The 26,922-nt window shown below is 38.5% G+C and overlaps 1 protein-coding gene across 1 annotated transcript in view; it reads right to left on the bottom strand.

Moving 5' to 3' along the window:
- The window catches only part of FMN2 (formin 2), a 336,742-nt gene that overhangs the window by 69,262 nt on the left and 240,558 nt on the right, over positions 1-26,922 (bottom strand). The window contains exon 14 of the mRNA XM_036829555.1: positions 19,027-19,119. Coding sequence (XP_036685450.1) covers positions 19,027-19,119 — 93 coding nt within the window. The remainder of the gene's footprint in view (positions 1-19,026; positions 19,120-26,922) is intronic.

The following is a 26,922-nucleotide window of genomic DNA, read 5'->3' as shown; positions in this document are numbered from 1 at the left end:
AGATATAAAGATTGCCAACAAACACATGAAAGAATGCTCAACATCATTAATCATTAGAGAAATGCAAATCAAAACTACAATGAGATATCATCTCACACTGGGTAGAATAGCCATCATCAGAAAATCTACAAACAATAAATGCTGGAGAGGGCATGGAGAAAAGGGAACCCTCTTGCAGTGTTGGTGGGAATGTAAATTGATACAGCCACTATGGAGAACAGTATGGAGGTTCCTTGAAAAACTAAAAATAGAACTACCATACGACCCAGCAATCCCACTACTGGGAATATATCCTGAGAAAACCATAATTCAAGAAGAGTCATGTACCAGAATTTTCACTGCAGCTCTATTTACAATTGCCAGGACATGGAAGCAAGCTAAGTGTCCATCAACAGATGAATGGATAAAGAAGAGGTGGCACATATATACAATTGAATATTACTCAGCCATAAAAAGAAATGAAATTGAGTTATGTGTAGTGAGGTGGATGGACCTAAAGTCTGTCATACAGAGTGAAGTAAGTCAGAAACAGAAAAACAAATACCATATGGTAACACATATATATAGAATCTAAGAAAAAAAAATGTGGTCCTGAGGAACCTAGGGCCAAGACAGGAATAAAGACGCAGACCTACTAGAGAATGGACTTGAGGATATGGGGAGGGGGTAGTGTAAGCTGGGACAAAATGAGAGAGTGGTATGGACATATATACACTACCAAATGTAAAATAGATAGCTAGTGGGAAGAAGCCGCATAGATCAGGGAGATCAGCTCGGTGATTTGTGACCACTTAGAGGGGTGGGATATGCAGGGTGGGAGGGAGGGAGATGCAAGAGGGAAGAGATATGGGGATATATGTATATGCATAACTGATTCACTTTGTTATAAAGCAGAAACTAACACACCACTGTAAAGTAATTATACTCCAATAAAGATGTTAAAAAAAAAGACAACTAAAAAAAAATTCATGTTGTATATAAGTCAAATCACTGTGCTCTACACCTTAAACTTACACAGTGCTGTATGTTAATTATATCTCAATAAAACTGGAAAATAAATAGAGCAACAGGGACAGGCGTGGTTGGTAGTGACCCTCACTTGTCAGCCCATCACCAGAAGCTCCCAGGAATCCTTGCCCACCTTCCACAGAGGCATCCATGTGGCTCCCTGTCCTCAGGTCTCTGGGAACTACCGCATCTCCCACACCTTGCGTTAAAGAGCCACCTCCTTGGCAAGGTGCTCTTACCACTCTGCCTCTCACTTTCAGATCCCACCAGGGTCAGTGTCTGGGGCTAGAACATGAGATTTAGAGTCAGGCAGACCTGGGTATGACTACTAGATTAGCCACTAAACTGTGTGAGATGTTAATAACTTTGATAATCACTTTGATATAGCAACTTTTCTTTATCACTAAAACAAAGTAGTGATTTCTTTTTCATTGAATTGCTTGATTAAATGATGTATAAACCACCTGCTGCATAGTCATAATCTTTTTTGTCTTTTCTCTCCTCTGCACATCACCATGACTCTAAGAAAGGGCTGGGATATGTTGTTTTCAAAATGCAAAAAGTCCAGGATGCCAAGAAGGAAGAATATAATGAAGACAAGATGGGAAATATAATGGAAAATAGTTGGCCACAGAGCCGTGTACAGTGTGGACAGAGACAGGTGTGAGAACAAGCAAAGCAGAGGAGGCTGAACTGCATTCATTTTAAACCAATGGACAGAGACAGCCTCTCTGGACCTGATTAAGAAAAACCAAACTTACCATCCTGCTGTAACCACCAGAAAACTGGGTAAAATCTATGAAACTGGATAGCAAGCAGCACAGGACCCTGACCTCTGAAAGAAGGTCAACAAACGAGCTGAGCGCCACAGTTTTCCTGGATTTCCATGTGGAGGTAAGTTCCAGATTGTGGGTCCTGGGAAGCAGAACCCAATAAGCCAACCAGTCTTGCTGAGCTGAAGAAACAGAGAGGAGTTTTGGGGTCTGAAGTGGATAAAAGTGAAGGCAGAATCCCAGAGACGAAGAAGCCTTGCAGAAGGGAATGGCCAGAAATCTGCACTGAGGTCTCTTTTAGTTTCTGCTGACTATTAAGGCACAGAAACAGAATGAAACTCTAAGTCAAAGCAAGGAACCAAGAAGCTATCAATTGAACAATTCCCAGAGCTCATGCAGGGCCAAGAGATGCCTGAAGTCTGAAGAGGTAGGGTGGAAAGCAGTTGTTGAACACGTGGGACAGGGTAGTTACTGGAGATGTACAGGGGTGGTACTTTATGAGCAGGACTCAACTGGCACTGGTGTGAAGGGCACTCTAGACTCACCCCAGCAAAGCTTAAAAACAAGTCTTAAAGGATCAAACTGAGCCACAAGTAATGCAAACTCTCTACTCAAACAAAGCCAAGTATTTTTTAGAATAATACACAAAATCCATGCATTCATTGATGTAACAATCAGAGTGCCTGGTATTTAATAAAATATTACTAGACCAACCAAGCAACAGGAAAATGTAATCAATTACCAGAAGATAAATGAATCAATAGAAACAGACCCAGGAATGACAAGAGATAAACTAGTAAATAAAACTAAAGCAGCTATTATGACTATGCTCAAATATTAATTATACATTAATAAATACTGAAGAAAAGCATGAACACAGGAGAAAAATGGATGTCTTCGTCTGCTCAGTCTGCTGTAACAAAATACTGAAGACTGTATGGTTTAAGCAACAAACATTAATTTGTCACAGTTGTGAAGTGTCAGCATGGTAGGGTTCTGGAGAGCCTTCGTACTGGTTTGCAGACTGCCAACTTTTTGTTGTTGTCCTCACATGGTAAAGAGCAGAGAAGGAGGCAAGCTGTCTCATGTTTCTTCCTGTAAGGGCACTAATCCCATTTATGAGGGCTCCACCCTCATGACCTCATCAACCCTCAAAGCCCACCTCCTAATACCAACTTTGTGGGTGAGGGTTTCAACATATGAATTTTGGGGGACACAAACCTGCAGTATATAACAATGAAATATAAAAAAAAGAACCAAGTGGAACTTGTAGAGATGAAAAATGCAGTATCTGAAATGAAAAATTCTCTTAAATCGAAAATGAAAATTCACTTAAAAATACAAATAACATGAGATTAGTAATTTCAGAAGCAAAGAACAATGAACTTGAAGACAACAACAGGATCTATTCCAACTGAAGCATATAGAAGAAAAGACTAAAAAAACCTCGGGGTAACAGCAAACAGTCCAGCATATGTGTAACTGGAGTACTAGAAGAAAAGGAGAGAGCTAGGGCAGAAAAATAACTGAAGAAATAATGGCCAAACGTTCTCCAAGTCTGATAAAAACTATACATTCCCAGATCCAAGAGGTCAATTAACTCCTAGCAAGATAAATACACATGTATACACATACACCAATGCACATTGTAATCAAAGTCCTAAAACTCAGTAATAAAGACAAATTTAAAAAAACAGCCAGAGATAGGAGAAAACACACTTTGTGACAAGAAACACAAATAAAAATTACCAAAGACTTTGTGGTAGACAGAATAACGGCCTTCCAAGTATGCTTGCATCCTAATCCTCAGAATCTATGAATGTTATGTTACATGACACAGGGGAATTAAGGTTGCAGATGGAATTAATGTTGCTAGCCAGTCGATATTGTGATGAGAAGGTCACCCTGTATTATCTAGGAGGGCCCAACGTAGTCAGAGGGTCCTTAAAAGTGAGAGATGGAGGCAAGCAAGTCAGTGTCAAAGTAACCACCAGAAAAGCTCTATCAGCCACTGCTGACTTTGAAGATGCAAGAAGGTCCCATGTCAACCATACAAATCTATGGGATGCAGCAGAAACAGTTCTTAGACGGAAGTTCATAGCAATATAGGCCTTCCTCAGAAAACAAGAAAAATGTCAAATAAACAATCTAACCTACCACTTATGAGTATTAGAAAAAGAATGAACAAAACCTAAAGTCAGCAGAAGGAACTAAGAAAGATCAGAGAGGAAATAAATAGAGATTTTAAAAAAACAATAGAAAAAAATGAATAAAACCAAGAGCTGATTCTTTGTAAGGGTAAACAAAATTGACAAACCTCTGGCCAGACTCAGCAAAAAGAAAAGAGAACCCAAGTAAACAAAATAAGAAATGAAAACGGAGAAATATCAACCAATACTGCAGAAATACAAAAAACCTTAAGAGAATACCGTAAACAATTATATGCCAACAAATTTGCCAACCTAGAAGAAATGGACAACTTTCTAGAAACATACAGCCCACCAAAACTGAATCAAGAAGAAATAGATAATCTGAACAGACCGATCACTAGAAGTGAAATAGAATCTGTAATTTAAAAAAAACAAACAAAAAAACACTCCCTACAAACAAAAGTCCAGGACCAGATGGCTTCACAGGCGAATTCTACCAAACATACAAAGCAGAACATAACAGGGAATTCCCTGGGGGTCCAGTGGTTAGGACTTCGTGCTTTCACTGCCGAGGGCCTGGGGTTCAATCCCTAGTTGGGGAACTAAGATCCCACAAGCCGCGTGGTGGCCTAAATAAATAAATAAAAATAAAAAAACAAAAACAAAGAAGAACATAAAAATGTGGTCAGGATTCATCCTCATGATGGCTCCTAACTGAGTGTCTAGGATATAAGGAAGGAAAGCTGAGGCTTAATCATAAAAAAATATGCAGTTAATAGTTTATTATCTAACATGGAGGGCATAGGAAATATTTTTAAAATATAGTTCAGATATTTGACATATTTTAAAATATATTACCTATAATGTAAATATCACTAAATTATAACATGCATTCATATACTTTAATAATCATGATAATGAACATAATTCAAGCTTTTCCAGAAGACTTCAGGTTGTTATGAGGTTCACTGGTGATTGTACTATAACAGAATGATAGTAACAAGGAAAAATGAGACCTGTTAGGAGAGGATTAGCATCATAAAAGCAAGCAATGATTTTTAGCTAGGATATGGCAAATACAATGGGATTAGAGGGAAGCTGGCATGTTTTGGGAAATCTGCAGGATTTAGAAAGGATTAGATGAGAGACACAAAGGGAGGAGTATATAGGAAAAGGAGATGTCAAGAATAAGGCAATACTGCTTTTGACCCAGCAGGTCAACATTTAGGAATGTACTGCACAAGTATGCACTATGTGAAATGTACACATTCATCTCTGTGATTTTTTTCCTTAAAAAGCAATGTTGTGGAAAGAAGGTTTATAAGTAAAGAAATGAGCAAAAATGTTTTGGTACATTTTCACAATGTAATACTATGAAGTCATTAAGAAGAATGTACTGACACAAAGTTATCTCAAAGGTATTTTAATTGAAAAAAAAATCCCAAATAAGCTTCTCTTTTCAACCATACTAAGGATTCAATATCAAAAAGTTTCATAATAAAGCACACAAAGATGCTGGATTAAAACAAAACTTAATGCATGGCCAAGTTAGCTAGGAATTAAAGAACATTCTTTGAGGCCATAAAAAACGAACAGGAGCAAGACTGCAAAGTCTTGGGGATACGACTAACCCAGCAACCCAGAGCTGTGGTCTGAAAGGCCATCCAGGAAAATTTCGAACAGTCCTAGAATCCTCCGTAGTGTCCAAAGAGACCCTCCCTCAGTGAAGAGGGGATGGAAGAGCATGACCCCACTACAGCAGACGTGGAGGAGTGTGACCGACTGGCCCGCGGCTCTGGCAGGGGAACCCCTCACATGGAAGCCATAATCGCAGATAGGCATCGTCCTGCACTGGGCCTCGGTCCCCAAAGGAGGGCAACCATTTGTGTTAAAATTGTCCTCGGTTGGTAGTGCGCCTGATGATTCACCAAAACTGACACAAAGAGAAATAGAAAAACATAAAAGTGCCTGAGAGAAAACTTAGATTAGAAACAAAGACACAAAAATTGAACCGAAGCAGAGCTGCCAAAGCAACGAGGGGAGGGAAGAGTCAGAGGCACCCAGACTCTGGAAAGGCATTTACTTTCAGCCCAGAATTCTATAATGATCAAACCTCTCTCTCAAAAACAAGTGGGATGTATATTTATTTCCACAGACAAAAACAGAGCGTTTACAATCCAGTGTCTCATTAAAGTAACTTTTAAAGCATGTACTTCAGAAAGAAGGAAAAAATATCACCTTAGAAGGAAAGCATAGTATGAAGGTCTGAGCAAAGAAGATGGTATTGGTTATAAAAACATAAGATGATACTAAAACACTGGAAAAGAATGGCATAAAGTATAAATGGGTGAGTTTAAGCATTCTAAGGACTTGTATTATTATTTTTGTATAAAGTATTTTTTTTTAAATTTATTTTTTGGCTGCGTTGGGTCTTTGTTGCTGTGCGTGGGCTTTCTCTAGTTGTGGCGAGCAGGGGCTACTCTTTGTTGCGGTGCGTGGGCTTCTCATTTTGGTGGCTTCTCTTGTTGGGAGCACAGGCTCTAGGCACACAGGCTCAGTAGTTGTGGCACGCGGACTCAGTAGTTGTGGCTCACAGGCTCTAGAGCACAGGCTCAGTAGTTGTGGTGCACGGGCTTAGTTGCTCTGTGGGATCTTTCTGGACCAGGGATTGAACCAGTGTCCCCTGCCTTGGCAGGCGGATTCTTAACCACTGAGCCACCAGGGAAGTCCCAGGACTTGTATTATTTTAAACTTTAGATTTTGTTAAAGAATTATGGTAAAATATCAAAGGTATATATTAAAAGAATAAAGGTTCAGAATATAAGTTGCAAAGTAGTAGAGAGGAAATATTGAATGAGAAGAAAACCTTCAATCAATTTGTGGTAATTTCTTTACAAAGATGGCCAAAATAATTTTTTCCATTCCTCTGATCACACCCCTTTGCAATAGGGCATTTCCACACTTCCTACCCACTAAAGGTACCAGCCAGTGCAATACAACTAGAAAAAAAGAAGCTAAAAAAAAAAAAAGTCATTATTTGCAGTGATGTCTACAGAGAAAAAAATTTTAATACACAAATTACTATATTAATAAGAGTTCAGCAAGTTTCTAGCATGTAACAACTTTATACAATGGTTATTTGATTTTTGTCTTCAAATAAGTAGTAGTAACAATAAATGTGATTCACAAAATGTATTATAGTAAAAATAAGGCCTTTAGGAATATAACTATAAAAACTACATGAAGACCTTATAGAAAATTGTGAAACTTTTTATACAGACTTTAAAGGAGGCATAAACGGCAGTCTTTATCATATTCATAGATAGAAAGCCTCAATATTGTAAGATGTCAGTTCTCCCCAAGCTGATCTATAGACTCTATGTAATTGTGTAAAAATCCTAGTAGATTTTTTGGGGTGCAACTTGCCTCAGACATTTTAAACTGCCTAATGGACCATTCAAAGTCTGGCAGATGGATTTCATACAACTCCCTTTATCTCACGGATATAAATTCATTTTAGTCATGGTCTGTATGTTTTCACACTGGACTGAAGTCTTCCCTAGCAGACAGGCTACTGCCTCTTCTTGTGGCCAAAGTCCTTTTGGAAAAGATTATCCCTACCTGGGAAACTCCCCTCAAATGTCAGAGTGATGGAGGAATCCACTTTACTGATGAGGTGCTTTGATAAGTCTGTGCTGTTTTGCCGGTTTTACAGCTTTCACTGCACTTACCACCTCAGTCCCCTGGTTTAGTCCAATGCACTAAAGACATTATCAAGACTCAATTGGCAAAATTTCTAGAGGCCCTCCAAATACCTTGGCCAAAAGCACTGCTGCTAGTCCCTCTAAATCTCAGATCCACCCCCTCTGGAATTCATAAACTCATACTTTGAGGTAGTCAGAGGATGCCGAATGCACTTGGTTCCTGCTTGTTTTGACCCACAACCGATAAAAGGGGAGATAGTCCAATATTGCAAAGGCCTGATTGCTTCTATTAAAAACAACCATGTTTTGGTACAGCAACTTTTTCACAGTGTGTCCTCAGGAGACAAAGACCTTGAGCATCACCTTGCAACCTGGAGATTTCATCTATTTCAACCTGGAGATTTCATCTATTGGAAACAATTCCTCCAGAAGGACTCTCCTCAACTTCAATGAAAAGGCCCCTATCAAGTACTGCTAACCAAACCTAGGAAGAGACTCTTGGATTCACGTGACACAATTAAAGAAAACCCCGAATCCTGAATGGACCTGCACATCATACTGTGACCTGAAAGTAAAGATTTCCCAGAATTGGAGCAAATGACATCTGATGAGAGTTTTGCCAAGATCCAGACCAAGTCTGTTGGAAGTTTGTTTCCAAACCTTTGATGATGATGTAACACCACCAAATGATCTCCAATGTCCTTGGTTTCGATAACATGAGCTTTAGATAAAAAGTGTCTGAGAGTTCTCCATCCTTTCTTGTTACTATATGTGACCTCAGTTGGTTTACAGTCTGTGCACTTTCCCTGCAACATGGGACACGACACTCAGGAAAGGCCCTTACTGACATTGAGGAGCAAAAAGCCACTGAAACTGGAAAACCTGACTCCTGATCAGCGATGTTTTCAGAGGAAGATCTTGATCAAAAGGGGGGAATGTAATAAACAGAAACCACAATTAGATAGATTTGGGAGACCAGAAGGAGGAGTTCTCATGCCCTGTGACAATAGCAGAGCCCACCAGAAAGAAGAAAGACTCCACTTCATTCATGGCAAAGACTCAGCCAATGAAAAGCCATGGAGTCATTATCTTCTGTAGCCCTTTCCACTTCCTTTTCTCCTTTTTAGCAGTGTTCTCCTTCCCCAGTGTCTGTCAATGGAATGAACAGCCAGAGTGATGTGAAATCCAAGATGGCCACTAGATTCTTCCCAGCTCCTTGGCAAACCCCATTTTTCAGTTTTTGCATTTCTTTCTCCACCATAGTGCATTTAATATAATACAAATTATGAAGTGACATTGGTGGGAAGACTTCCACAAAATTGCAAAAACAGTCTACCAGCAATGTCTATCTGACCTTCCAGTGCCATAGCCTTGGAAAATCATTTTGTCCCCAGAGGCCTCAGACCTCCTCCTTCTGGACCCTTTGAACACCTACAGCTATGTCATTCAACTGCCATTTAACAAGAGTTATCAACATGTCCTTGTTCTTGTTCTTGTATGTATGTTTTCTGGATGGGTTGATTCCCTCACAGTGGCAAATAAACTGTTAGAGAATGTTTCCCACTTGGGATACACCTTCCACGATCTCCAGTGATTGGTACACCCACTTCCATGGGCAAATTATACAAACCTTAATGAAAACCTTGTAAACTTCTTGGAATTATCACTGTCCCTATCATCCTCAATCATCAGATAAAGTTGAGAGAGCTAATATGATCCTGAAACTCAAAATTTATAAACTTGCCAAAATTACTGGACTCCCCTCACCTAAGGTATTGCCTTTGGTCTTGCTGACTCTTTGCAGTACCCACTTTGGGATCCATAAACTCCATCCACATGAGACAGTCACCAGCTGACCAATGTCTATTGGCATATGACCTTCTGCTGAGCCCTCGGTGTCTCATACTAGTATGACCAGATACTGTAAGTCATTAATGTCTCATGCTCAAGCCTGTCGTCAACAGGTCAAAGAAGCTTTCCTGGATCCCAGTTCAAAGAATCCTGTTGGTCACAGTCTGGAGCCCAGTGACTGGGTGTTCTGGAAACATCATCAGAGGAAGACAGCCCTAAGCCTTGCTGGAAGGGACCTTACCATGTGCTCCTGACCACTGACACTGCTGCAAAACTAGAAGGCACTGAATCTTGAGAACACAGCTAAAGAAGGCTCCACCTGACATCTGGTCCAGTACAGACACTGGAGACTTCCAAGACAAATTGATGAAGAGAAGTAGCTGACATCATGCAGATTACTTCTACCCAAAATGCCAGATCAAGACTTCAAACTTTAACTAAAAATGAAACCTTTTATTCTTCATTTCTTTCTTTCCTTTTTTCTGACATTGGCCTGGAAAGATAATGACCTCCCTTCAGATTTGTCCTCACTCACTAAGAAATCTCTAAGAAATCTCAAAAGCAACCCCCATCTTTAGGATAACTTTTTATTTTAAGCTAGGAGATTCTCTTCCCACATGTGCAAAAAACCTGACTAACCCTTGGCCTGAACAAATAAATGTAGCCATCCCTAAAAATGATGTCCCTCATAAGGTGATGTTAGCTCAACACTTCAAGATGACTTCCAATGTTTATGACCTTAATAAAATCTAGACTTTGGATAAGAACTGGCCGAGAGTTCTCCTTACTACCCTACCTTGTTACACAAATGTGACCTCAAGCAATTTCTGTCCACAAACTTTCCCTCCTATGTGAGACAGCACACCCAGGAAAGGTCCTTCCTGGGACCGAGGGACAAACCACTAGATGTGGAGAACCTGACTCCTGATCAGTGATGCTTTAAAGAAAGATCTTGTTCAAAAGGGGTAAATGTGAAAATTAATAAAGGAAACCTCGACTAAAATTGGGGTCTGGAAGGCGTGCACAGGGAGCTCTCATGCCTACCACTGGGGGTCAATCACCCAAACAGGAAGAGAGGGTCCTCACACCTCCAAAGGGAAGGGGCCTCTACTTCCTGGGCAGGAGGAAGGGAGATGTTCTTCCTGCCCAGCAACAAGCTCGGCCAATGAAAAGCTGTCATCACCCTGAATTCTCACTTTCCTGAAATGAACTTTCACTTTTCTCTTGCTGATGACTTCCTTGTCCCACCTTCCTTTCTATAAAAACCTTCCATTTTGTATAACTTTCATTTGTAATAGAGTATCTCTTTGCTTGCCAGATGAGATGCTGCCTGATTCATGCATTGTTTAATAAAGTCAATTAGATCTTCAAATTTACTCAGTTGAATTTTGTTTTTAAAAAATTATATATTTAGAGTTGAGGTTTCAACACCCTTTTAGTTATAAACATGTGATTACAGATTTATGCATTTTTTTCTTTGTTCTATTTCTCTAGCTCAGCTACAATTTACGATGCTTTGATTAAGGAAGAAATGTTTGGGAGAAGAGGGGGTGGAGGTACTGAGAGTGAGTCTAATGAAAAATCTCATTAGCTATTTCTGATTTATAAAAATCACAAGGGCCTTAACTTCATTTAATACCATGGAAGGGAACTACTTTTAAAAAATTTTGCCATTCACCCAAAAAACAGCTGTGCTTAAGTTTTAAAATATACCTTTATCAAAATATAATTATAGGAGTAAAAAGGCTGTGAAGGCCAACAAGAGGGACCTAGGCTCCTATTTCTTTCCCAGTAACCTCAACACGCACAGACATGTAATGGCAATCCACTTTAACTAAGGTCCTTTACAGCCCAGAAATTCGGTTATCATATGCACACTTTGTCCAAAATACAACTTGGATTCAAAAAGAAAGAAAAAAATTAAAAGGAAACGAGTGTGCTGGGTTCTGGGAGAAATTCTAGCTAAGCATTAAGTTCCCCAGTGATCCATTTATCTCATTTTCTTACCTCTTGTTGCCTACTTCTTAAAAAAAAAAAAGGCGGCACAAAAGAAAATTTAACAAAAACTACAAAAATAAATTTAAAATAAATAAATGCTGCATAACCATCTGGAGATTATCAGTTAGTTTTCTTCATAACAATGCACAAAAATAAAATCATCCCATACGTTGGCATAAATTAGAGATAAGCTTATTATAGCAACTTCAATTAAACAGTGAAGTCAAACACTTATGCATCACTTACACTTGTCCCACAATAACTTTTAAAATCGTTGCAGAGTTATACTCTACTTTCTCACTTGCCTTCAATGTCAAAAGCTCAGAAAACTGGTTTCTGCCCATGCCAATCCAAGAAAAATGTTCCATCCAGGAACATGTACCACTATGATCATCCCTGCTTTCTGAAACTACCCCTCACGCTGGGTCCCCCAAAACTGCCTCTCTCGGTGCTCCTTCTACCTATCTAATTACTAACACCTGTGGGGGCTTCTCTTCCTCTGTTCACCCCAGAAACGTATTCTCCTCTAGAATTCTATCCCGGAGTCTATTTTCTTATCTTCCTAGGTGATCACATGCACTAAACAATCACCTTGCTGGTGATGGCCAATCTTCCATCTTGGTTCCGCGCCCATGTCTACTGCATACATACACCTGCTCACTTGGAATATCCACCTGCGTGTCCACCTAAGGTGATCATGCTAGCCATTCCAATCTTTCCCAAGATCTATCTTCTCTACTCCAGTGATTCATATCACAACTCACCCGGGCACTCAGACCTGAAATCGGGACACCATCCATCACCTCTACGCTCATTTGGTCACCACATAATTTCCGTGCTGTGTTATTAATATCCCTAGATCTATCCTCTCTCCAGCACTGCTACTACTCCCCCAGAACAGGCCCTTCATTTCTCTAACAGCATGACCCAACAATCTTGGAAGAGGCCTCCTGCCTACAAGTCTGGGCAGCCTCCACTTAGCTCCTCTCCATGGCTGCTAGTGTACCCTCTCTTAAACCTTCAAATCTCTGCTCACGCAGATTCAGGGTAAAGCCCAAGTTCCTCGGCCAGGCTTGCAGATGCAGTGGTGGGTGGGTGTGGGACCATCTGTACAATTTCTTACCAGAGTATGAGGAGAGATTATCATTAGAGCAACAGGTAAATGGAACAGGAAGATTGTGGAGGTTCAAGAGAAGAAGACAGAAACAAATCTCAGAAATTGAGAAAACTAAATTTACAAGGGAAATGTTACAGCACTGCTGAGGAGAAGTGAGTTCCAGCAGCAGGTGTTCGTCATGACTTAAGGTGACAGCAGTCAGTGTTGTGTAAGGACCACCACCCTGCCAAGAAAACAATGTCGAGCTGCTCTGGTACAAATATGGGCTTAATGAGGGTTGTTGGGCTTTCGCCTGGTGAGCAGGACAGTGTATACTATGTGCAGGCATTTTTCCAGGTGTAGGGATACAGCAAAAAGAAAAGCAAAGCTGCTCTCTTAATGGACCTTACATTGTTTAGGGACGAATAACTAATTCAATCACAGAGAATAGTTAAATGTTACAAAGAATATAAAACTGGCAGGGGGTGGTGAGAACATTATTTATTCACACTATATTCTCAAGTCTCCCAACGATGGCACTCAGCTGGCACCATTACAATCAGTAACTGCCTTGTGGTGGTAGGACTCAACTCTAAATATGCCTATTTTAGGGCAGAGGTGAGGGACATTCCCAAAGAGGTGTTTAAGCAGAGGCCATAAAATCTTGTCTTGAGCAGAACTGGGAAGATGGGAGTGCAAAAGGGGGTGGATCGATGGATAACTGGGCCGGATGAAATCAGAAGCTCTTAGAGTGTGATTCAGAGACTAAATGGCTGAATTACAAGAATAAGAGAAGTCTCTATTATATTGTGAGAGCTAATGCAATTAAAATGTTTGCCAGCATTGGGTATAGTCTCTTGGATTGTCTGAGAGAGACTTTAGCTTTAGAAAATGAAACACATTGAAAAGATTTTGATGGGATATTAAAAAAACTTGAATATATCTGTGTAAGGTAATCTGAGCACAAAGGTTAATGTAAGAAAACACTATTATAACTGAGGAAGGCCTAATTATAAACGAAGATTTGATATATATTATTTGTACTAAGTTGGAATGCATTTTTTAGTGTATAAATTTAATTTTAGAATTTTGTCCTGATAACTAGAAAAAATATGGTACAAAAAATTGGCCATATTCTTAGAGAAGTGTATTTTGAAATCCACTGTTTTCACTATATGTCACTGAACACAGGCTCATGAGCAACCGTGTTTAAAGCCGGACCTGTTTTTCTTCCACATTTTAGACACACTTGATCTACATAAGTTTTTCCAAAGGATTTGCTGTTGTCACTCTCTGTCTTCCAGATAATGTACAATGTAAGGTCCATTAAGACACATACGTTTTCTTCTTCACTGCTGTGACTCAGTACCCCAAAGAATGTCTGGGCGGATAGGAGGCATTCAAAAAAATTTTCAACCATACAACATTTGAAGAGGACCAGAGAAGAAATAAAAGGGTAACTGAAAGTGCTGGAGGAGGAGACGTGAAGAAAGATTCACATAATTATGGTTAATCTAATGGTAAAAAGGTGAAGCATTTCACACCTGTAAGAACACACAGGTTATTATCCTTATAAGAGTTATGGTTTCATTTATCATAGATAAGTATAAGAATTACTACTGCCTGAATTTCATACTAAAGGGGATAAACGTCTTCATGGACGACTGGTAAAATATGAATAGACACTTATCAATTTAGTGTGCCAGGATACAGTCTCCCATGCAAGTGAATTGCCAGACAAATTCTGAAGGCCTCTACCCACCCTGGGAATCATTATAATGATATCAAAAGATATCAGATATAGCTGATCATGTGTGGATTGTGAGCACAATTCGTAATTCCACCTGGGGTGAAAAACATAATTTTGTTATTCATTCAAAAAAATGACTTAAGATGGATTCAAAAGAAAATTTCAATGCCTGGTCTATGAAACACAGATTCAAAGTATTATATATGGGTGGTGAATTTTGTCAAAAGCTTTTTCTGCATCTACTGAGATGATCAAATGGACTTTCTCCTTCAGTTTGTTAATATGGTTTATCACATTGATTGATTTGCATATATTGAAGAATCCTTGCATTCCTGGGATAAACTCCACTTGATCGTGGTGTGTGATCCTTTTAATGTGCTGTTGGATTCTGTTTGCTAGTATTTTCTTGAGGAGTTTTGCATCTATGTTCATCAGTGTTATTAGCTTGTAGTTTTCCTTTTTGGTGGCATATTTGTCTGGATTTGGTATCAGTGTGATGGTGACCTCATAGAATGAATTTGAGAGTGTTCCTCCCTCTGCTATATTTTGGAAGAGTTTGAGAAGGATAGGTATTAGATATTCTCTAAATGTTTGATAGAATTCACCTGTGAAGCCATCTGGTCCTGGGCTTTTGTTTGTTGGAAGATTTTTAACCACAGTTTCAATTTCAGTGCTTGTGATTCATCTGTTTATATTTTCTATTTATTCCTGGTTCAGTCTCGAAAGGTTGTGCTTTTCTAAGAATTTATCCATTTCTTCCAGGTTGTCCATTTTATTGTCATATAGTTGCTTGTAGTAATCTCTCATGATCCTTTGTATTTCTCCAGTGTCAGTTGTTACCTCTCCTTTTTCATTTATAATTCTATTGATTTGAGTCTTCTCCCTTTTTTTCTTGATTAGTCTGGCTAATGGTTTATCAATTTTGTTTGTCTTCTAAAAGAACCAGCTTTTAGTCTTACTGATCTTTGTACACCCATTTATGATAAAAAGACTCCAGAAAGTAGGCATAGAGGGAGCTTACCTCAACATAATACAGGCCATATATGACAAACACACAGCCAACATCATTCTCAATGGTGAAAAACTGAAATCATTTCCACAAGGATCAGGAACAAGACAAGGTTTCCCACTCTCAAGACTATTATTCAACATAGTTTTGGAAGTTGTAGTCACAACAATCAGAGAAGAAAAAGAAATAATGGGAATCCAAATCAGAAAAGAAGAAGTAAAACTATCACTGTTTGCAGATGACATGATACTATACGAAGAGAATGCTAAAGATGCTACCAGAAAACTCCTGGAGCTAATCAATGAATTTGGTAAAGCAGCAGGATACAAAATTAATGCACAAAATTCTCTTCCTGTCCTATACACTAATGATGAAAAATCTGAAAGAGAAATTAAAGAAACACTCCCATTTACCACTGCAACAAAAAGAATAAAATACCTAGGAATAAACCTACATAAGGAGACAAAAGATCTGTATGCAGAAAACTATAAGACACTGATGAAACAAATTAAAGATGATACAAACAGATGGAGAGATATACCATGTTCTTGGATTGGAAGCATCAACATTGTGAAAATGACTATACTAACCAAAGCAATCTACAGATTCAATGCAACCCCTATCAAACTACCAATGGCATTTTACACAGAACTAGAACAAAAAAATTCACAATTTGTATGGAAACACAGAAGACCTTGAATAGCCAAAGCAATCTTGAGAAAGAAAAACGGAGCTGGAAGAATCAGGCTCCCTGACTTCAGACTATACTACAAAGCTACAGTAATCAAGACAGTATGGTACTGCCACAAAAACAGAAATATAGATCAATGGAAGAGGATAGAAAGCTCAGAGATAACCCCACGCACCTATGGTCAACTTATCTTTGATAAAGGAGGCAAGAGTATACAATGGAGAAAAGACAGCCTCTTCAATAAGTGGTGCTGGGAAAACTGGACAGCTACATGTAAAAGAATTAAATTAGAACACTCCCTAACATCATACACAGATATAAACTCAAAATGGATTAAAGACCTAAATGTAAGGCCAAACACTATTAAACTCTTAGAGGAAAACAGAGGCAGAACATTCCATGACATAAATCACAGCAAGATCCTTGTTGACCCAACTCCAGAGAAATGGAAATATAAACAAAAATAAACAAATGGGACCTAATGAAACTTAAAAGCTTTTGCACAGCAAAGGAAATCATAAACAAGATGAAAAGACAACCCTCAGAATGGGAGTAAGTATTTGCAAATGAAGCAACTGACAAAGGATTAATCTCCAAAATATACAAGCAGCTCATGCAGCTCAATATCAAAAACACAACCCAATCCAAAAATGGGCAGAAGACCTAAATAGACATTTCTCCAAGGAAGATATACAGATTGCCAACAAACACATGAAAGGATGCTCAACATCACTAATCATTAGAGAAATGTAAATCAAAACTACAATGATGTATCACCTCACACCAGTCAGAATGGCCATCATCAAAAAATCTACAAACAATAAATACTGGAGAGAGTGTGGAGAAAAGGGAACCCTCCTGCCCTGTTGGTGGGAATGTAAATTGATACAGCCACTATGGGGAACAGTATGGAGGTTCCTCACCAAACTAAAACTAGAACTACCATACAACCCAGCAATCCCACTACTGGGCATATACCTTGAGAAAACCATAATTCAAAAAGAGTCATGTACCACAATGTTCATTGCAGCTCTAGTTACAATAGCCAGGACATGGAAGCAACCTAAGTGTCCATCGACAGATGAATGGATAAAGAAGATGTGGCACATATATACAATGGAATATTACTCAGCCATAAAAGAAACGAAATGGAGTTATTTGTAGTGAGGTGGGTGGATGTAGAGTCTGTCATACAGAGTGAAGTAAGTCAGAAAGAGAAAAACAAATACTGTATGCTAACACATACATGTGGAATCTACAAAAAAAAAAAAAAGTTTCTGAAAACCCTAGGAGCAGGACAGGAATTAACATGTAGACATAGAGAATGGACTTGAGGACACCAGGAAGGGGAAGGGGAAGCTGGAACGAAGTGAGAGCATGGCATGGGCATATATACACCACCAAATGTAAAATAGATAGCTAGTGGGAAGCAGGTGCATCGCACAGGGAGATCAGCTCAGTGCTTTGTTTCCACCTAGAGGGGTGGGATAGAGAGGGTGGGAGAGAGATGCAAGAGGGAGGAGATATGGAGATATATGTATACGTATAGCTGATTCACTTTGTTATACAGCAGAAACTAACACACCATTGTAAACAAATATACTCCAATAAAGATGTGAAAAAAATAAAAAATATTATATAATATAATCACATATGTGAACAACTATATGAGTGACACACTCATTAACGTTTTAGGATGTGAAATCTAGCAAATTGTTTGACTTCTCTTTTAATGAGTTATAGAATTAAGGACTCCTTTCTACCCATAAGCAAAAAAGAATATTCCATAAAATTACAGTTTCTTGATCCTAAAAGTCCACTGCATGGAAAAACCAAGACTCATTTCATTCATCATTAAGAGCTGAGTGAGCTGTCAGGCCCATCTAATTTGTAATTACAGGACACTGATTTCAGTCAAGTACTATTTAAGACTCCACGGGTAGATTTTCCACTCTAAGTCACAAGGACCTGAGGAAATGGAAATGACAATCACTCTGATACGTGACGGACCAAATTTCTGTTTCTATTGTCATGATTATCTTAAATGATTAAATGGTATTTTCCCATCTAAAAAAGAGCTGTGCTTAATGCTGTATCAAATTCCAGCATAACTCATTCACTGTATATCATCATTAAAGACACTTGAACAACCTATAAAAACCACAGAGGATGGAGCCAGTCTTCAGAGCACTATTTGGCCTCAGTCTCAGGCCATGTCAGTCTCTGGAGAATTCCTAAAAGAGCAAGAACCTTCCCAGAGCATGGCCTGATATAAATCTGATCTTCAGAAGATATGTATATAACTTTCCAAAGCAGAAATGTTTGGAGTAGTGAACGTTTTGATATGTTTCAAGGATTTCAAACAGCAATAGATTAATAGAATTTTTTATTAAATTGTTTTTGTTTCTTTAATATTGTCTGAAATTTCCCATCACTGCTTATTTCATAGGAATATAGGAAGAATCAATAAGGTAACATTTACAAAGTTTTTAAGGTCCCCAGAAAAAATGTGTTAAATATCCAGGGGTATGTATGCATCCTATAGAAGATAGAATATAATGTTTTGATGATCAGAAAATCATCAATATACCTTGTTTTGAGCATAATGTTTTGACAAAGCAAATAAATACCAGGTTGAACTGAAGTCATAAGTGTAGATAAAACTTAAAAGAATATCTAACTCTCTATCACAAAAAGATAAAAATTTTAATGCCTTAAAAATATATGCTATTTTATAAAAAATATATATATGCTATTTTAACTAATAACTATTGTATCTGCTGTCATTAGAAAAACAGCAATAAAGAGTATTATTCACAAAACAGCATGTTTAGCCAATTGCTTGTCTGTCACAACTGTGTGATTCGTGATTAAATATCATTTATTTTTCTGTGATGTCAAAATAATCCCTTTTAAACCAATGCATATTTTTCAGAATGCCTTCTACCTTTCTGCTGAACAGGGAGGGATATGCAACATATCTCTTCCGAATTTACCTTGAATAATAAATTGTTCCATGTTTTCTTTGAATGGCTGGATGTGCTCTTTTGAGGACACCTGGTACACTTTCCCCGCTTCAACCTCACAGGCTGAAATTAGAAAGAAACATTGTTCAGAATGTCACACTGCTAACACTGCATTAAAACAATTAAAAAATATATATTAACTAGTGTAGAAAATCCTGCTAACCACGATAACTGACATATGCGTCTACCCATATTTAGAAATATCCAATGCTGACAAAAGGTTTCACTTTAGGGGATTGTAAAAATAAACTTAAAAAAATTAAAGTATAGTTGATATAAAATATTATGTTAGTTTCCGGTGTACAACATAGTGATTCGATATTTAAATACATTATGAAATTGATCACCACGATAAGTCTACTAACCATCTGTGACTGTACAGTTATTACAATATTGACTATATTCCTTATGCTGTATATTAAACCCCGTTACTCATTTAATATTTTATATTAAATGTAAGATTATACCTCTTACCCACTTCACCTTTTTCAACCATGCCCTCACCCCCACCCCAGCAACTGTGGGTTTATTCTCTGTATCTATAAGCATCTTTCTGTTTGGTTTGGTCATCTGTTTTGCTTTTTGGATTCCACATGTAAGTGAAGTAATACAACATTGGTCTTTCTCTGTCTGACATATTCCACTTGGCATACCCTCCAGGTCCATTCATGCTGCCTTTGTGCAAATGGAAAACTTTATTTTTTCATGGTTGAGTAGCATTCCACTGTGTGGGTAGGTGAAATATGTGGGCATATATATACACACACACATATGCATATATATGAAACATGTATACACACACACATATATATTATGTGTATGTGAAACATGTCTTCTTTATCCATCCATCTATTGGTGGACACTACTTAGGTTGCTTCCAAATCTTGGCTATTACAAACAATGCTTCAATGAACATAAGGGTGTATATATCATTTTCAATCAGTATTTTTGTTTTATTGGTATAAATACCCAGAAGTGGAATTGCTGGAACATACGGTAGTTCTATTTTCAATTTTTTTGAGGAATCTCCATACTCTTTCCCACAGTAGCAGCATGAATTTTCACTCCCAGCAGCAGTGCACGAGGGTTCGCTTTTCTCCACATGCTCCTCGCCAATACTTGTTATTTCTTGTCTTTTTGATAATAGCTATTCTAACAGGTGTGAGGTGATATCTCACTGTGGGTTTGATTTGCATTTTCCTGATGATTAGTGGTGCTGAGCATCTTTTCATGGGTTTGTTGGCTATCTTTTTGTCCTTTGGAGAAATGTCTATGCAGGTCCTCTGCACAATTTTTAATTGGATTGTTTGTTCTTTTTTTATATTAAGTTGTATGATTTCTTTATATAATTGGGATATAAGCCTTTTATAAAATGTATTATTTGCAAATATCTTCTCCCATACAGTAGGCTGTCTTTTCGTTTTGTTGATGGTTTCCTTTGCTGTGCAAAAGCTTTTTTGTTTGATGTAGTCCCATTTGTTTATTTTTGTTTTTCTTACCCCTGCCTGAGGAGACATATCTAAAAAATCATCCCTAGGACTTATGTCAAAGAATATAGTGCTATATTTTCTTGTAGGTGTTTTGTGCTTTCAGGTCTTATATTTGAGTTTTTAACCATTTTGACTTTATTCTTATACATAGTGTAGGAAAATAGTCCAGTTTCATTCTTTTGCTTGTGGCTGTCCAGTTTTCCCCAAAACATTTATTGAAGGGGCTGTCTTTTCCCCATTGTATATTACTGACTCCTTTGATGTAGATTAATTGACCATGTAAGTATAGATGTATTTCTGGGCTTTCTAATCTGTTCCAGTGATATATGAGTCTGTTTTCCTGCCAGTACCATACTGTTGTTTTTTTTTTTTTAAGTTTCATGAAAGTTAATACTCATTTTTAAAAAAAATAAATTTATTTATTTATTTTTGGCTGTGTTAGGTCTTTGTTGCTGCACATGGGCTTCCTCTAGTTGTGGCGAGTGGGGGTTACTCTTTGTTGTGGTGTGCAGGCCTCTCATTGTGGTGGCTTCTCTTGTTGTGGAGCACAGGCTCTAGGTGCACAGGCTTCAGGAGTTGTGGTGCATGGGCTTAGTTGCTCCACAGCATGTGGGATCTTCCCAGACCAGGGCTCAAACCTGTGTCCCCTGCATTGGCAGGCAGATTCTTAACCACGGCACCACCAGGGAAGTCCCCCTTACTGTTTTGATTACTATAGCTTTGTACTATAGTCTGAAATCAGGGAGTGTGGTATCTTCAACTTTGTTCTTTTTCAAGATTGCTTTGGCTTTTGGGGTCTTTTGTGGTTCCATACAAATTTTAAGATTATTCTAGTCCTATGAAAAATGCCACTGGTATTTTGATAGGGACTACAATGAATCTGTAGATTACCTTGGGAAGTATGGACATTTTAACAATATTGATTCTTCCAATCCATAAGCATGGTATATCTTTCCATTTATTTGTCTTGGCTTCAATTTTTTTCATCAACATCTTAGAGTTTTCAGAGTTCAGGTCTTTCACCTCCTTGGTTAAATTTATTCCTAGGTATTTTTTTCTTGATGCAATTGGAATTGCAACAGTTCTGTTCTGAGAGCACGTTCATTAAGTCCAATTTGTTCTTAAGTCCAACAAAATTAGCTTAGGTACCCAACTAACACAATCAGCTATATACCACTGCTTTTACACTTGCTCTGGACATCCTGGGCTTTAAATAAAGATACTATACTACTGTACTCTATACAGCACTGTAAAGTACACAAAGTACAACCACTTGTAGAGGATGCATACACGTGACAATGTACACCAGTCACGTGAACTAACTGATGTGACTGGACATGTGAATGCATGTTCACATCTTTGAAAGTTCACAACTTGAAGGTTCATATGTAGGGGACTTACTGTATTAATTTTGTACCTTTTAACTTTACTAATTCATTTATTAGTTCTAATAGTTTTTTGGTTGTGTCTTTCGTATTTTTTATATATAGTGTCATGTCATCTGCAAACAGTGACAGTTTTACTTCTTCCTTTCCAATTTGGATTCCTTTTCTTTTTCTTGTCTGATTGCTATGGCTAGGACTTCCAATACTATGATGAATAAAAGTGGTGAGAGCGGGCATCCTTGTCTTGTTCCTGACCTTAGAGGAAATGCTTTCAGCTTTTCACCATTGAGAATGATGTTTGCTGTGGACTTATCCTACATGGACTTTGTTATGTTGATGTATATTCTCTCATATCCACTTTGTGGAGAGTTCTTATAAATAGATGTTGAATTCTGTCAAAAGCTTTTTCTACATCTATTGAGAGGATCATATGATTTTTATTCTTCAGTTTGTTAACTTGGGAGGCTTTTCAGAGTCTACCTGCCAAGTCTCACATCCAAGCTGTTTTGAAAAGTAATCTCCAAGGACAAGACTCAAAAAAGATTAAAACAGTGATTCTAATGTGCATTAATGTGTGAAGGAGGGAAGGGTAGGAAGGAGGCTGACTGGGTTCATAGCTTGAGTGGCTTGGGGATGAAGAACACAGGAGGAAGAGCATTTTTCAAAGGAAAGAAAATTAATTTGCTTTTGAACTTGCTGGGTTTTAAGATGACAATGGAATATCCAAGTGTAGTTTCAGCAAGCAGTTGGATTTATGAGTTTGCAGATCAGAGTGATACAGGAAAACTCTGAGTAAGACTACCTGAGAACAGCATATCCAGTGAGAAAAAGAGGGAGCCAAGGTTGAACGCCTGAGCAATGCCAACTTTAATGAAGAAGCAGAGGAAGAGAAGGCCATGAAGAAAAAAGACTTAGAAGGAAATGTCAGATATTATAAGGAGAATCAGAAGTGAGTGGGGTTAGTGAGTCGAAGGGAACAGAGACAGCAAACAATACAAAGGTGGAAGTAAAACGCCCCCTCAATTTGGCAAATTGTGGCAACAGTTTCAGCAGTGCCAGGGACAAAGCTGTAACAGTGTGAGGACGGAATGGGAAGTCAGAGACCACGGAAGTGGACCAGGAATCTGTTATTATCTTGGTCAGTGAGCACACATGTTCCAGAACAAGTGTCCAGCAAAGGCAAGGTGTGAACTATGGGAAGAACGAGGGACAAGTGAACACAAACCCTTTACAGCTTCTGGAAAATGCTCCAAATATCCTAGTCTTGCCAACAGTGGGCAAGCAGATCCAGCTGCATGTTAAGAGAAGTGTATAATTCACATGCATCATTCTATCCTAAAGATGGATTTCAGAAAAATCTATCCCTAACAATTAAATATCCATAGATTAATGCCAAAATAGTTCCTTATCACCTAAAAGTAATGAAAGCGGCAGAGATACCATACACACAAAGCCCACAATACCTTAGTGTGGGTGTGGCAGACTTAGCATTACGACCAGTGGAATAAGTTACGTTCACTGAGCTCACCACTTTAAATGCCAAAACAAACAGATGTTTTACATGTGTACTCTTCAACAAGAATTTTGAAAGTGAACACTGTTTTAAACTGAAATGAATGGTTTCGCTCCTTAAATAATCATTCCAATGAGAGGAATTCTCAATTTTTTTGGTCACTCTCCATACACAAGTGATGCACTTCCATGGACAAATCCAGTGTACAGGATACAAAAGGATAAAATGTACAGGCTACAAAAAGATAAAACATAACACCTGTAACTTTCAAAATGTAGTCAGCCTTTCTGTGCCTCAGGCTCTTTACCTATAATACACAAATAGCAACAGAACCTGCCTCCTGGTGTTGTTACAAAGAATAAGTCAGTTATTACACATAGAGCACTTAGAACTGGGCCTCGTACATGCTAAGGTCCGTGTAAGTTTTCACCATCACTGTTGTTATTGTTATCTTTAGTTTTATCAGCAACAGTAGCAGGCAAAAAAGCAGGATGCCCAAGGGCAAAGAGTATGGGTTTTGGAGACTGGGTTTGCATCCTGTCTCTTCCACTTATGAGCTGTGTGTCTTTGGCAAAGTAGGTACCCACTCTGTACCTCAGTCTCTTCGTCTGTAATACGGAGTTAATAACAGTGTCTACTTCACTGTGAAGATCAAAGGATTTTACGTAGGTAAAATACACAGAGGACTGCTGGATACACAGTAAGAGAACTATCATGCTTTCTACAATTACTGTGACTGCACAATTACCACCACCAGACACCACCAGAGGTGCAGCTACTAACACACAACAAGAACACAGAACTCCCACCTCCTCGGTCTCAGGAAGCACTGAGGCAATGTTTCAGATTGTGGGAATGACATTTTTTAAAATTAATTAATTAATTAATTTTTTATTTTTGGCTGCGTTGCATCTTGGTTGCTGCGTGCGGGCTTTCTCTAGTTGCGGGGAGTGGGGGTTACTCTTCATTGTGGTGTGTGGGCTTCTCATTGCGGTGGCTTTTCTTGTTGTGGAGCACAGGCTCCAGGCATGCAGGCTTCGGTAGTTGTGGCTCATGGGCTCTACAGTGCAGGCTCAGTAGTTGTGATGCACGGGCTTAGTTGCCCCACGGCATGTGGAATCTTCCTGGACCAGGGCTCAAACCCATGTCCCCTTCACTGGCAGGTGGATTCTTAACCATTGCACCACCAGGGAAGCCCAATGGGAATGACATTTATAGGGACAAACTAGGATGTTATCTTTTTTTCAAACATATTCCTTACTGGTCATCACTAATTTTGACGTATCACACAATATGTGTGGCTACTGTGGGTGACACACTTGGACTAGACAACCCTCCTGGTCCCTTTGCCCCTCAATGCATCTATGTGCTCAGAGACAGGAGCGGCCATAACTGCACAGGCAGCAAAGGTAGGAATACCCATCTGATGTGACCAATCCTCCAAGTTGTTTACTGGTGGGTCTAAGCATAAACACTCAACAAAGTGGGAGTATACATTGTTGGCAATGGGCCTTCTTCTCACATTTGGCCTCAGGAAACATGAAAAGTCAACATTTATTTATTATCATGAGCAACACCATAGAGTTCACTTAGATCATTTAAATGGATTTGCTCTGTTAGTAAGGGCAGTCCAAAGTAAAACTAAAATAATTCTAAATTACTTATTTGACATGCACAGTATCTATGCAAACAGCATAATTTTATGTAATAAAACTCCACAAGTTTGTACTCTGCAGGATTTAGGAGCAGACACTGGTGTGGATTCTTTTAGCTTCAACCTTGAATACACTGAAAGTGTCGTAACATTCATAAGACATGAAGTCATGAAGATTAAGTGCCACACAGGTATTTACAGCCCCAAGTTTTGGGGATGCATGAGGACATTTCTAGTGACCAAGGGCCCAGTATTACTGAGGCCAGACTCTCTGCTCTCTCACTGCTCATCTTGACACCGTCCTTCACTTAGAACTGAATTTTGCTTGCCTCTCACATCACATCCTCACCTTACTGTTCTCTGGTACAAAAAAAGAGGTAGGCTGGCACTAGGGCAGCAAGTTTCATTTCAAATACCAATTCTGGTCACATAACAGTGCATACCTGAAGCATGTTCTTCAAAAGGATTTTGAAGAGTCAAAACCTAATTCAACAGGTTAGGTTAGATAACCTTTTCTTTATTGAAGTATAGTTGATGTACAAATTATGTAAGTTACAGGTGTACAATATGGTGATAAACAATTTTTAAAGGTTATAGTCCATTTATAGTTACTATAAAATATTGGCTATATTCTCTGTGTTATAAAATACATTTTTGTAGCTTATTTTATACATAATAGTTTGTACCAACCACTCGCCCACCCTTATTCTGCCCCTCCCCCTTCCCTTTTCTCACTGGTAACCACTAGTTTGTTTCTATAACTGTGAGTCTCTTTTTTTTTTTAAATGTGTTCTATTTACTTATTTATTTTTGGCTGTGTTGAGTCTTTGTTGCTGCGCACAGGCTTTCTCTAGTTGCAGCGAGTGGGGGCTACTCTTTGTTGTGGTGCATGGGTTTCTCATTGCAGTGGCTTCTCTTGTTGTGGAGCACGGGCTCTAGACGTGTGGGCTTCAGTACTTGCAGCATGCGGGCTCAGTAGTTGTGGAACACAGGCTTAGTTGCTCTGCATCATGTGGGATTTTCCTGGACCAGGGATTGAATCCATGTCCCCTGCATTGGCAGGTGGATTCTTTACCACTGCACCACCAGGGAAGTCCCTGTTTTTAAATTATATTCACTAGTTTATAGTATTTTATAGTTTCCACATATAAGTGATATCATATACTATTTGTCTTTCTGTATGACTTTTTTCACTCTGCATAAAAACCCCCAATTCCATCCATGTTGTTGCAAATGGAAAAATTTCATTCTTTCTTATGGCTGAGTAGGATTCCACTCATCTTCTTTATCCATTCATCTGTTGATGGACATTTAGGTCGCTTCCATATCTTGATAATTGTAGATAATATTGCTATGAATATTGGTGAGCATGTATCTTTTCAAATTTGTGTTTTTGTTTTCTTTTTTTCAAATATATACCCAGGAGTGGAATTGCTGGATCCTATGGTAGTTCTAGTTTTAGTTTTTTGAGAAACCTCTATACTGTTTTCCAGTGTCTGCACCAATTTACATTCCCACCAACAGTGAATGAGAGTTCCCTTTTCCCCACATTCTTGCCAATATCTGTTGTTTGTGTTCTTTTTGATGACAGCCATTCTGACAGGTGTGAGATGGCATCTCATTGTGGTTTTGATTTGTATTTCCCTGATGATTAACGATGTTGAGCATCTTTTCATGTGCCTGTTGGCCATCTGTATGTCCTCTTTGGAAAAATGTCTGTCCAGGTCTTCTGCCCACTTTTTAATCAGGTGGTTTGTTTTCTTTGATGTTGAGTTGTATGAGCTATTTATATAATTTTTTTAAATTAATTAATTAATTTATTAA

The sequence above is a fragment of the Balaenoptera musculus genome, chromosome 16 (genome assembly GCF_009873245.2).
Source record: "Balaenoptera musculus isolate JJ_BM4_2016_0621 chromosome 16, mBalMus1.pri.v3, whole genome shotgun sequence".
In the NCBI taxonomy this organism is placed as follows: Eukaryota; Metazoa; Chordata; class Mammalia; order Artiodactyla; family Balaenopteridae; genus Balaenoptera; species Balaenoptera musculus.
This window is presented reverse-complemented; position numbering and strand designations above follow the sequence as displayed.